Source organism: Loxodonta africana, chromosome 8 (genome assembly GCF_030014295.1).
Source record: "Loxodonta africana isolate mLoxAfr1 chromosome 8, mLoxAfr1.hap2, whole genome shotgun sequence".
Classification (NCBI taxonomy): Eukaryota; Metazoa; Chordata; class Mammalia; order Proboscidea; family Elephantidae; genus Loxodonta; species Loxodonta africana.
The window spans coordinates 63,077,370-63,091,025 of NC_087349.1; the positions used below are offsets into that span (position 1 = coordinate 63,077,370).

Below are 13,656 nucleotides of genomic sequence, written 5' to 3' on the forward strand. Positions count from 1 at the left end.
TGGAGGCCACATATGGTTCACATAGATCAGAAAACCTCAAGGAAGAAAGTGCTCATTTATTTTCAATGTGGGATTCTTGCTTCAATCCAGTAAATACAGAAATTTTCCTCTTATTTCCCAGTGTCATTTATCTTCACTATTTGAGCCTTCTATTAAGGTTCCTTATTAGTGATTGAGTTTTATTTTATGATAAAGTATCCCCTTCAAAATGATGATAATTGCAATTTTCTGTTACTTTCTCTTAGTTAAAGGGGGCTGATTTCTGATGTGTTGGAGTGAATTAATCTCATGACTTATCAGACATTTAGTGACTACAAATATACTTTTTAAAAAATAGAATAGATTTAAATATACTCAGCTCGACTTTTTTCTCCCAAGATGCCTAGCTAATGCTTGAATGACCTAATACCTTGACTGAATTAATCTCTCCTCAAAAGTGGTGCATATATTCACTGGAAAGATTCTTTTTTTGTATTAAGCCCATTGCCATCAAGTCGATTCTGACTCATAGCAAGCAATCCTATAGGATAGAGTAGAACTGCCCCATAGGGTTTCCAGGGAGTGGCTGGTGGATTCAAACTGCCAACCTTTTGGTTAGCAGCCAATCTCTTAACCACTGTGCCACCAAGGCTCTAGTTTTTATGTATATATGATATCTAAATATCTAGATGTATAATCCACTATGAACCGGGTAGAATTCTTGTTGAATGTCTTCATTATGTAGATATATTTTTGGTATATTTTGGCCAAAACAAAAGCTCTAATTCAATTGAAATGAACAACTAAATATTGTCTGCCAGTACATGTATAAAACCAAGCCAAACGCATTGCCATAGAGTTGATTCTGACTCACAGCAACCCTATAGGACAGATTGGAACTGCTCCAAAGAGTTTCAAAGGAACAGCTGATGGATTCAAACTGTTGATGTTTTGGTTAGCAACCAGGCTCTTAACCACTGTGCCACCAGGGCTCCAATACATGTATAAGCCAAACCAAACCAAACCCATTGCTGTCGAGTCAATGGTGAATCATAGTGACCCTATAGGCAGAGTAGAACTGCCCCATAGGGTTTCCAAGGAGCAGCTGGAGGATTTGAACTGCTGCCCTTTTGGTTAGCAGCTATTGCTTGCTGTAGCTCTTAATCACTGTGCTACCAGGGCTCCCAATACATGTATACATACCTCTGTTTTTAATAGGGTTAATGCAGCCTCTTAAACTGTCTAATTTATCCTTAAGGAGTTTGAAGAATCTGAACTATTAACTGGAGCTAGTCAGTTAACAGTTACTATCAATTCCAACTTCTCAGTGTTTCTTGAATTTATCAATGTTTCTCTTATTTCACTGCTACCATCTTAGTTCATACCAAAATCATCTCTGCTAGATTATTGAATCAACCCCCTTAACTTGGCTTCCTGTCTTCAATCTTGCCCCCTTTGTAATCCATTCAAAAATCTGGAAACTTTGGTTTTTTTCTTAAATGCAAATGTAATTATGACATTTTCCTGGTTTGTAACAGCTCATCACTGTACATTGAAAATAAGTCCATACTCCTTAGATTTGATTGCATTCAGTGATCTGGTCTTTACTTACCTCCTTTCTTGTTACTTTTCTCTTTGACCACTTATCTGTGTGATAGCCATGGCGAACTCCTTGTACTTCTAAGCATACTCTGTTCTCTCATACCTCTGCTTAGAAATTTTTTTCTGCATTTACCATATAACTTTTATTTTCCCTTTGAATCCATTACTGTCACCCTACCCCCAGACTCTGCCATCACATTTACACTTAAAGTATGTAGATTCTAAGGAGTATATTTTCTCGTAAGTATGTGAAATCAGTACACTGGTACATTTTTGATGTACAATTTCCCTAGAAAATCTATGTTTTAAAGTGATATAGCTTCTAGTGGTGTTAATGGTTTATAATGTATTAAAATCAAGGAAATATAGTACTGAATTTTTTGCTTATTTCTCTTCTCCTCTGACTGTAGGCTCTGTAAGGACAAGAAGATAATCCCTATCCCCTGCCTGGCACATGCTAAGATTTTTAGTAGATAATTAGTGAGTGAAGGATAGATCCTAAGCCTAATAATTTATTGGTTTACTACTTGACATCTCTAATTGCAACTCTTTTGTTTTTCCAAATTAAGTGTTTCTCGAGAAACCCTAAAAAGCAGGAAGAAATCAGATTACAGCCTAAATAAAGTGAATGCACCCATCTTAACAAATACTACATTGAATGTAATAAGACTTGTTGGTAAGTAAATACGTCTTTAAAAACAAAATAAAACTTTAGTATAGCAGTTAAATGAGTTTATTTTTGTAACCAAGTGATTTTAACCTGGGGTTTTTATTGTAAACTCCAACGCCTACTGCAGTGAAGGATTTAAGATTGTCATATGTTAATACTTTTTCATCTTAAATGTTGCATGTAGTATACACCCACCCCTCGCTTATTGACATGGTTAGGTTCCAAAGACAAAGTCTTTACGTGAAAATGGAGGATTTTTTTTTCCTGTTTTCAGACCATCCATTTGTCTGGTTTTTTTGTTTAAAAATATAATCATAGAAATAATAACAGCTAAGATTTACTGATGTGCTCATCACTGTGAAGGGTCCAGTTATGGATTATTCCTATACAGAGAAGGAGGCTTGGAGGAGTTAAAGCTGGGCTGTGTGACTAGAGGCCCCATGGCTTAACCACTTCACTTCCTCCTGTGCTGGGTCAGAGCTTCCCTCATGGTGCCACCTCCAGGACTCTGCTCCCACCCCTGCAAGCCCTGTGTTCACTATCCTGGCCTGTTGGGGCTTCCTGCGAGGGTCCTGGGAGCCTGGCCTCGCACCTTGCCCCACTGAGGTGGAGGCTTCAGGCCCCTCAGCTGACTTTGGAATGTCAGTAAACTCACACCATTTCTTCCAAACACCCTATCCAATGCCTCTTTCCTCCCTTCCCACCTCATAGCAATTTTCAGGTATAGGGCTTCAGGCTGCATAGGAGCTGGGAACCCAGAACAAGAGCTCCCTGCCTGAGTGCTGCCTGCCTATCTGCCAGGAGGCCATGGCCACAGAGGAGGCCGGCCCTGTATGACTGCTGGATATGGTGCCTCAACCAGCAGGAGGGAGCAGAGGGCATGGGGCAGCCATGGCCCAGCTACCTTGAGGCCACCTGGATACCCTCCATGAGGAAGAGGACACTCTGCATCCTATGCCACCATGCCCTCCATCTTGCTAATATGCAAAATAGATAGCTGGATAGTAGATTTTTTTTACTATTGTCATAGACGTGAACTGTTGGATAACGAGATAGTCGATATGTGAGGAGTAGGTGTAATGCCAATATTATTGCCAATTTCTGTTTTGTTTTGTTTTGTTTTTTGGTTAACTACATATTAAGTGTTTGCATCTTGCAATTTTTCTAAAATATTCCAGGTAATTGAAATGTAATAACTCTCTATGTGAGTCAGAAATACGTGTAAGATAATGATAATACCCGTTTTACATTTACACAGCATTTTTGTAGTTAATTGTTTCATTGATCTTCACAATCTTCCTGTAAGGTAGGCAGAGCAAATAGTGATTCTCTGGCATTTTCAGACAGAAAGGTTCTAGAAGCTAAATGTTCACATCATGGGAAATGTTGCCATTATTACGGAAAAGACCTTTATTGATCATTTTGTAGCAGGCAAACTACATGAAGAAATACCACTTTAAATTTTCAGGTTTGAGGATAATGTGAATTTTTTATGTCACTATTTTGACTCTTATGTGCTGTCTCAGCCTTTATATCTCACAAATAGGTTTGCACATTTGACAAATAAGTTAGAGAGATGTCTTCTCAAATTAATTAAGCCATTTATACCAATCAGAAATTTTAGTTGTTTTCCGTAAAAGTCACTGTATTTCTATTTATGAAGATGATATTTACCTGTTGCCTAGATTGATTAATCATAGCTCTGACTAAATTGCCTTTGTTTTTTAAGATAATTTCTGAATTTCATTAATGAATAGAAAACGTACAAAAAAACTTTTTAGAAGTCCCAGGGAAAATAATGAAAAAGTATTAATGAATTGAGAGAAAAAGAAAAAATACACATTTTCATGACGTGAAAACATGAGGACATATTCTAGAAAGCTGTTATATGGCTGATTATTGAGAGAGCTAACTGGACTTAGTATCATGAATTACTGTAGAATTTGTAGGATCATAATTGGAAGGTTGTTCAGAGGTCATTTGGTATAAAACCCATTGCAAAGTAGAGTAGAACTGCCCCGTAAGGTTTCCAAGGCTGTATATCTTTATGGAAGCACATTGCCACATCTTTCTTCTGCAGAGCAACTGACGGGTTTGAACTGCTGACCTTTCAGTTAGCACCTGGGTGCTTTAACCCACTACACCACCAGGGCTCCTTTTCAGTTGGTATAAGTTCCCACAAAATAAAGATTTTTTTTCTATAATGCCCCTAATCTGTGATGTCCTCTGCTTCATGACCTGCAGTCACTGGAAGTATGTTATTTTACAAGACTGCGCTCTCCACTATTAGACTGACCGAATTTGTAGAAATGTCTTCCTTATGATAAACTAAAATATCTCTCTCTATATAATTCTGTTAGTTCTGCAGTTAAAGCAAAAAGAACAAGTCTATACTTTTTTCCCTATATACGATCACTTTTCTAATATATGGTGGTTATCCTTTCCTTCCCTTCCATCCCCCAAATCCATTCTTTAGGCTAAATGTGCTCAGTTCCCTTATCGGATCCTCACTGAGAGAAATATCAGACCTTTCAAAATCCTTATTATCCTTCTCAGCCATCTGGACTTTGTAGTTTTCAGTGTCTGAACACACTCCTCTAGATGTAGTTTAATATAGTCAGCTTTTGCTAGATTAAGTTGACAAAACAAACAGCCCAACAATCAGTGGCTTTTAACAACAAAGGTTCGTTATCTTTGACTGTGATAGATAGAGTTCCTGATCATCTGTAGCTCTGCTCCACCCATCTCTATTCTGGGCCTTATGTTTTTCAGCACCAGTCGCAAACATGGCGAGAAGAGCAAGAGCCAAACCGTGCTTTGACTCTTAAAGTGACTGCTCTGATGTGGCACTCTTCAATTTTCTACTGTGTCACTGGCCAAAGCAAGGCAGGCTTGACAATGGGAGAGAGAAGTACATCCTCCTTCAGGAAGTCACTGCACGTGATAGGGCACTGGACAGGGAATGGGGGAGCATATGATTAGGAAAAATAATAGTTGGCCACACTTAAGTGATTGTATTTTTTGCCTTAACCTAGATCACAAAGAATTAAAAGTGACAATGTGTTTTACTCTAAAAGATATATATTCAGTAGGCTAAGCAAACTTGAGGGTGGAAAATTGTCTTTTTTTCAGTTAACTATAGGCATTAAATGCTTCAGCTTTTTGGTAGGAATAAGAAAATGAAGCAATGAGTTCCATTGTTATTGTTATCTGACAAAAGGATATTTGCCCTTATAGTTGATAGCACTGTACTCCTGGTGCTAAATTCAGAAGGCATATCAACAGATTCTTATATAGAAATTACTCTTCTACATGGTAGACATTGTGTTCTTACAGTGAATTTGTAGAGATTGAGAAACCATACTCTTAGGGATCTTCGGTGTACAACCCTCCTGTATCAGGACACAGTCCTGAATATAACCTTACTCTTGGAAGACAATCTGGCCGTTGTAACTTCAGCTTTCTCCACCACCAAATCTTTTATCAGAGTTACAGTTAGGAAACGTTACCCATTCTGATCATTTTACTTTCATGTTTTCTCATTTAGGGCTGGGATTACTTACTGCTCTTATTCCTGAGTAGACTTTTGTGCCTGTCGCTTTCTCTCCCTGGGGTGTCTTTATCTTCAGTCTGTATATATTCGTAAACAGAACTTTAAGAGAACCGCTCACTCAGGGGTCTCCAACTAGTTAATGCACTATTCTGTCATCTGTTGTTATTGCAGAGAGATGGTTATAGATTATAAGTGGGCAGAGGTAGTGCTTCTTCTTACAAAGCAAGAACTATTGTGTAAGTGAGATAGATTAATTTTTGGTGCCTGGGAAGATGCAGGACTAATTATTGAGCAGTTGGGAGACACATTTTAGAATGTTAAAGGCATATTCAGGATGTGCTTTTCAAGTGGCATTTACTTGGCAGATTATTAGGAGAGATTAAACAAAAGAGTGTTAATGAGGTTTCCCAGCCCCAGGTGGTACCCAAATCTGTTAGAAAGGCTCAGGGGAACCTTTCCACAAGGGCAAAGTACTGATCAGAATGCTTGCTTGTATTAAGAGAAAATCCTGCCAGAATGATAATTTCTTAGAGAGGCAGGAGAATTTTAAGGAATGTGTCTCATCACTGAAACAGCCTTGGTGTTCAAGGCTCTCTCTCCTGAGGCAGCTCTCCCTTGGGCAGGTATGGTAGGTCTGAGGGACAGGAGGTGGGTTGCCAAAGTCCAGGCTGTAAGAACTAGAGATCTCACAACAACAAAATTACTACTTTCGCAACTGAAAAAAATACACAGTAGCATCAGGATTTAAAATGAAACTAGAGTAGGTGCATTTAAGGGATATTTGGGCTTAGTGTGGCTAAGATGCACCTTAGCGTGATAGAGAAAACAGCACTGGGGGAGGGGGGGTCCACTCCTTCATTGTCCATTCTTTTAATTAGGGCATTAATATTATTATTACTTTATCATTAAACCCAAAACCCACTGCCGTCGAGTTGATTCCAATTCATAGTGACCCTATAGGGAAGAATAGAATTGCCCTATAGGATTTCCAAGGCTGTAATCTTTATGGAAACCAACTGCCACAGCTTTCTCCCATGGTGCGGCTGGTGGGTTCGAACCACCGACCTTTTGGTTAGCAGCTGAGTGCTTAACCACTGCACCATCAGGACTCCTTTATTTTATCATTGAGTGCTTTAAATAGAAAAGGTAATCCTGAAAGTGGCTAAAAATAATACAACCACTTAATTTTTATAAAAGGAGTCCTGGTGGTGCAAATAATTAAGTGTTCAGCTGCCAACTGAAAGGTTAGCAGTTCGAACGCACCCAGGGGCTCCATGGGAGAAGGACTTGGAGATCTTCTGCTGTAAACACCACAGTCAAGAAAACGCTATGGGGCAGTTCTACTCTGTCATCCATGGGGTTGCTATAAGTCAGAATCGACTTGATGGCACCTAATAATAACAACAAAACACAAAGTCCCTGGCTTCCAAGTTCCCTTTAACAGAAAAAACCACTCAATTTCTGTTTTCTTTTGGAAATATTAATATGCTTCTACAAGTATATTTAATATGTTACCCCTCCTCCCATTTATTGTTTTTGTTTTAAACATTGGATCACACTATATGTACTGTTCTTTATTCAGCATTTTCTACATCAAATAGGTTAAGGTTACACTGAAAATATTATATATCTTTATATGTATGGATTTCATTCTTTTTCATGGTCCTGTTGTATGGATGTACCACAGTTTATTTTACCAGTCCTCTCATTTTGAACATTAAGTCTTTTGATACTACAGACATCCCTGAAGGGAGATCTTTGTCCCTATACAAATACACTGTAGGACAGATTCGTACAAGTGTTTCTTCCTTTTAGATCAAAAGAGTATGTACATTTTCAATTTTGACAGGCATTCCCCATTTACCAAAGAGGCTACCAAGAACTGACTAAAGAGGATCTGTTGGTTTACCTATTCAGTAACAGTATTTGAGAATCTATTTTCCTAGCCCCTCAACAGCACTGCGTTATCAGCCAACTTCTGATGCTTGACACTTTGATAGGACAAAAATGACGTCTTTCGAAAATGTATTTAATTGTGAGTGAGTTTAAACATTGTTTTGTATGTTTAAATGCATTTCTGTTTATCTGTGAATTACCTATTCATAGCCATTGCTCATTTTTTTATAATAAAGAAATTATATGTTTTCATTTAATTTCTACATTAAGGAAATGGGTCCCTTTTCTGCCGTATGCATTGTGTTGATTCATTTGCAATCTAACAGATTTTTATTTTATCTTATTTTATTTTTAGTTATTTGTTCCAGGTACTCTTCTAGACTGTTGGAGGTATAGTCATGAAGAGAACATAGTCTTTGTACTTAAGGAGCCTGATGTGGGAAATAGCATACAAAAGAAAAAAAATTACATTGTAGTATTGTAAGCATAATCAAGCAGGAAAGAGGTAGAGCAAAAGTATGATTAACTTTCTGTTTTTGCATAGCAAATGAAAGAGCTAACTTAGTGGGGGTGCTGACACCCTGGTCAACTTAGGAAGATGAATAGATTCTCATAGATGAAAAAATTGGGAAAGGTATTCTAGCAGAGTGAATATGTGCAAGAAATGGTGTATTCAGAGAACACAGCAGTCTGGTTTGCAGGCATGTGTAAAGGATGGTGGGGACAGGAGGTGGCAGCAGGGGAGGTGTGGCAAGAAAGGTAGGCAAGAACTGGATTTCAAAGGGCCTGTGTGATGTTCTGTGGCACTTGGACTTGAGCTCTTTAAGGGTTAAGAGTTTTAAATAGAGAAGAAACATGTAAATTTCCTGGCTGTAGTGTGGAAGGGGGAAGGTCAAAGCCTAGATAGAAGGCTGTTGAAGTGTCCCAGGTGGGAGATGATGAGGACTTGAGCCTGAAGAAAGCAATAGCCATTGGAATGGAAAGGAGAAGACAGATTTGAGAGATTTTGGAAATGCACGGGACGGGATTGGTGGTTATGAGGGATCCCTCTTAAATTTCAGGTTTGTGTGATTGACCAGTTATAATGCCACAACTCAAATAGAAAAGATGAGAGAAAGACCAAGTTTGGGGAGCTGATGATAGGATAGCTTTTGGACATATTGTGACATTTAGGAGACCTGGTGTGCAGTGGTTAAGCACTCGGCTGCTCATTGAAAGGTCAGTGGTCCGAACCCACCAGCTGCTCCACAGGAGAAAGGTATGGCACTCTGCTTCCATAAAGATCACAGCCTTGGGAACCCTGTGGGGCAGTTCTGCTCTGTCCTGTAGGGTCTCTATGAGTTGGAATCGACTCGATGGCAATGGGTTTGGTTTTTGGTTTACGAGCCTTTTAAGTAGAAATAATCTGTTGGTAGTTGGGTATATGGATTTGGAACTCAGGAGGAAAAGATATGGTCAGCATACATATTTGGAGTCATTGGTATATAATGGTAGCTAAATCATGGTAGTGGATGAGCTTATTTTGGCAGAGACTATTAACCCGTTGGGTTCATAGACACCTTTGAGAATCAGATAGACACTCTGTCGCCCTCCTACCCCACAATTAACACAAGCATATAAACACAAGATGGCTGAGTAGAAAATCCTTGGGAACAGTAGTGGATGTGGGCACATTGGAGGAGCAGACAGGAAGAGAAACCAGTGAAGGAAATCATGAAGGAATGATGGAGAGTCAGGAGAAAAATTAGAAGGTAAAGAGGAAACAGATGAGAGCCTCAAATGGAAGAAGGGCCATGCTTTATTGGTCTTTCTTGATTGTCAAAGGCAATGATTCTCAAATATTAGCATCAGAATCATCTGGAGGGTTTGTTAAACTACAGACTGCTGGGCTCTACCTCGAGTATCTGATTCAGTAGGTCTGGGCGTAACCTGAGAATGTGCATCTTTAACGGGTTTCCAGGCAACATTGATGCCTCCGGTCTAGGAATCACACTTTGGGAACCACCGGTTTCTTTCTGTATTGTCCTAATTAAAATGTAAAACAATGTGTGTTTAACAGAAAAATTCTTGATTGTTTAACAGTTCAAAAGGTAGTTTGTTTTATGTTTGTGAAAGCAAATAATCATACCAATTATTTTCAAAATATCCTTATGTCATTTACTAGGATCAAGTTACAGAGTTCAATGAAATCATAAATGCAGTCTTATAGGAGTATTACAGTATCTTTTTTTTGTTTTAAAACCTTGTTTTATAATTAAATCGAAAGTTATCTTTTAAAAAACAATATTTTCATAATGTTTGGGAGAAAAATTAATCATTTGTTGAATTTAGATTATCTTCCAATATTTCTATTTCTCTAAATTTTATATTTTTATTAATTTTTCATATTATTTAAACATATAATTTCCTGTAGATTTATATTTTGAACAGTTTTAAAGCATGTTATGAGTTAGTAGTGGATATGAAACATGCTGTTTTTGAGAGGATAATCCAAGAAGTATCATTCCTCAGTGCGTGTCAAAAGAAAATGTTATCGGAGATTTGGGGGCTAAGATAGAAGAGTCATACAGCAGAATAAAGACTGATAGCCTGGCGCTTGGACAGTAGACCTGTTAATATTTTACTCTGGTCTTCACTACATTACTCAGTACATTTTTCTAAATTGTTCATGCTGAATGAACCTTTCCTTCTCTAATATTTTCTTAGCGCTTTATGCCTCATTTATAGCATTTCCAGCTTGCCTTTTGTTAGATCTATTTACATCCACTGATGGTTTCTCAGATGGCACCACTAGTGCATTATAATAAGAATAATGAACATTCATCCAACTCAGATTCTATTCTTACTCTTGCCCCATCAGATTGAAGCTCTACAGTGAGCAGAGAGTCAGTATCATTGCGGCATTTATAGCACCCAGCCAAGTGCCTTTCACTCTCGCCCAGTACACGCTGGACTGAAAATTCTTAATTTTTATAGTCCTGAATCTTGGAGGAGTCTTTCCTCTTGTCGTAAGAAGGAAAGGAAGGAATTTCTATCTGTACTTCCAGCACCTCTTTACCTATGTATTTCCTCTTCTACACAGGAGTTCTGGCTCTTTGATGAAGCCCTGGACTCCCCTGGGCCGCTTTTCATGTATAACCACACTGTGTCCTTCTTTCTGTCTCCCACTGATGAGCTGGGTAAGGCGGGCCCATTGTTCTTTCTCTTGGTTCTAGTCCATGTTCATGCAGCTACTTAGTTGGCTTCTTTGCTGGTCCCTCTGTGTTTCTTTCCCCCTTGTCCCCAGAGCTGTGTGAATATTTAGGTCCCATGGCCTAGATTCAGGGTGGGAGAGTTTAAACAGTGCTTCCCGTTCAGAGCTTTTCCTCATCTCCAGACTAGGTTAGACTCCTTTCGTGTAGCACCTTATACTTTTCCCTTACTGCATCCATCGTAATCACAATTATTTTAAAATGATAAAAATAGCTAAGATTTCCTGCTCCCTTATCATATGCTGTGTTATCACTTCATGAGTTTTCTCATAAATTCTTCACAATCTCCTTTTTACAGATGAGCTAATGAAGCTCAGAGAGAAATAATTTGCCTATGTCACATAGCTGGTAAGTGATAGAACCCAGGCTGTTTGATTCTACAGCCAGTAAGCTCTTATCCTCCATGCTTCACAGCCAGCAGAGGAATCAGGAACACTAACTCTTGTCCCTGGATAAAGCTAATTATTCAAAGATCAGAGAGGTTATAACATAGGTTAGAAGCAGGATAATTATTGCGGTGGATAATTTGGGAAGAGACACCTTTCCCGGTCCTCTAGGCTGTGTTAGATAACGTCCCTTGATGTTCCCAAGACATGCCTTGTCCACCCCTCTCCCCCTGTTCTCTGAGGGGAGTTCTGGAGGGGAGGAGGGAGTGAGTTCTTAGGGTGCAGTGGATCGGAACCCGACCTTGAACCACTGACAGAATTTTTTAACCAAGGCAGGCTGACTTCAGAGTCCTGCTTTTATGTCTTTATAAAGGTTTATGTCTGTTTCCTCTGGAGTCAGCCTTTTATTTTCACACTCTGAGTTTTCTCATGTGCTGGGTGATTTTTGGTGGTCTATTCATATTTAAGATAGAAGGCCTGTATGACTGTTGTGGGTTTCCTTTGCTGAGTAAGTAGAACTGTGTTCTAGCTGGCTCTTTCTCCATAGTAGAAATTCTGACTGGGAACTTGGTGTGGAGTTGGGCAGGGCTGGGTGGATTTACTGACAGCAGTTACTTTATGGTGACAGATCCCCAAATCCCAGAATGAGGGAGACTTTAATCTGTGGTGCTGACACCCACACTGGAAGCATTAGCTTTCCCCATTTATTTTTTAAGTTTGTTTGCTTAATTTTTGCTATTGTTGTTGTTGTTCAATTTGTTTCTTCTTTGCTGGTAATTTCAGGCAGCCTATGCTTCTGTCTGCTGGAGAGGTGGGTAATGGTAGAGGAGGGTATACACACTGATGCAGTTATCCCATATGTGTACCTTCAGTTAATCCTTCTTTTGTTAGGCCCATTTCTCACTCCTACTGTCTTCCAGTATCTGCTTATTCTGAACAGTCACCATCCACACCATCTTCAATTGGTTGACTTCTTTGGCCTTTTTTTTTTTTTTTAATTTATTTTGTTGTTGAGAATACACACAGCAAAACATACACCAATTCAATAGTTTCTGCATGCACAGTTCAGTGACATTGATTACATTCTTCAAGTTGTGCAAGCATTCTCACCCTCATTTTCTGAGTTGGCTACCTCCCATTAACATAAACTCACTGTACCCTTAGGCTCCTATCTAATTTTTACAGTTACTGTTGTCAATTTCATCCTATATGGATATTCTTTGCCTATTTTTGCCTTTAGCCTGCTCCTGTCTGCTGTCTGCTGTCTAGTACAGGGCTTGGCCAACTATGGTATATGGGTCAAATCTGGCCGGCTGCCTGTTTCTATAAGTAAAATTTTATTGGAATACAGCCATGCTTATTTGTTTATATATTCTCTGTGATTCCTTTTGCACTAAAACTACTAGAATTAAATAGGTGAAACAGAGACCAACAGAGCTGAATAACTACCACAGAGACCATATGGCATGCAGAGTCTAAACTACCTACTGTCTGGTCTTTTTGTAGGAAAGGTTTGCCAACCTGTGGTCTAGAAATATTTTGAGAATTCTCACTTTCTGGTGATCATACTTAGCCTCCCCTGCCTTCTCACTCCCTTCCCTTCACTGATACAGGATTAATTTTTTTTAAGCCATCATCCTTCTTTTTTAACAAAATACTGAGTTTCTGGTAAAAGTTTACACAGCAATTGATTCCCATTTAATAATTTCTACATTTCAGTGACATTGGTTACATTTTCCACATTGTGTCAACATTCTCATTATTTCTCTTCTGATTGTTCTGTTTCCATTATTCTTGCTTCCCTGCACCCTCTGACCTTCTTGTCTTTGCTTTAGGGTAAATGTTGACTGTTTATTTTATGAACGAATCTGGTATTTAGTTGAAGGTGGCTTCCAGGATTAGTTTCAGTTCAGAGTTTAAAGGGTGTCTCACGGTGATGGTCTCAGGGGTTCCCCAGGTCTCTGCCGGTCCAGTAAGTCTGGCTTTTTTTTTTTTTTTTTTTTTCAAGATTATGAGTTTTGTTCTACAGTTTTCTCCCATTCTATCTGGGAACATCTGTTGTGGTCTGGATCAGAAGAGTCGGTAGTGATAGCCGGGCACCATCTAGTTCTTCTGATCTCTGGATAGGTGAGGCCATAGTTCATAGAAGCAGTTTGTTCTGTAGACCGGTTTCTTCTTTGAGTCTTTGGTTTTCTTCTTTCCTTTTGCTCCAGATAAGTAGAGACAAATAGTTGTATCTTCGATGGTAGCTCATAAGCTTTTAAGACCCCAGATGCTACTTAACCAAACTAGGATGTAGAACATAAACTTTATAGACTA

The 13,656-nt window shown here is 38.9% G+C and overlaps 1 protein-coding gene across 7 annotated transcripts in view; it reads left to right on the forward strand.

The window, feature by feature from the left end:
* The window catches only part of VPS50 (VPS50 subunit of EARP/GARPII complex), a 148,750-nt gene that overhangs the window by 103,646 nt on the left and 31,448 nt on the right, over positions 1-13,656 (forward strand). For 5 of the 7 annotated variants that reach the window (XR_010322680.1, XM_064289986.1, XM_064289984.1 and 2 more), the window contains one exon: positions 2,151-2,257. Coding sequence is in view for 4 of the 7 variants with exons in the window: in XM_064289986.1 (XP_064146056.1) it covers positions 2,151-2,257 (107 nt within the window). In the remaining 3 variants the exon portion in view is untranslated. Of the gene's footprint in view, positions 1-2,150; positions 2,258-5,023; positions 7,840-13,656 lie in introns of all 7 variants that reach the window. The other 2 variants (XR_010322681.1, XR_002784930.2) reach the window with 2 other exon arrangements.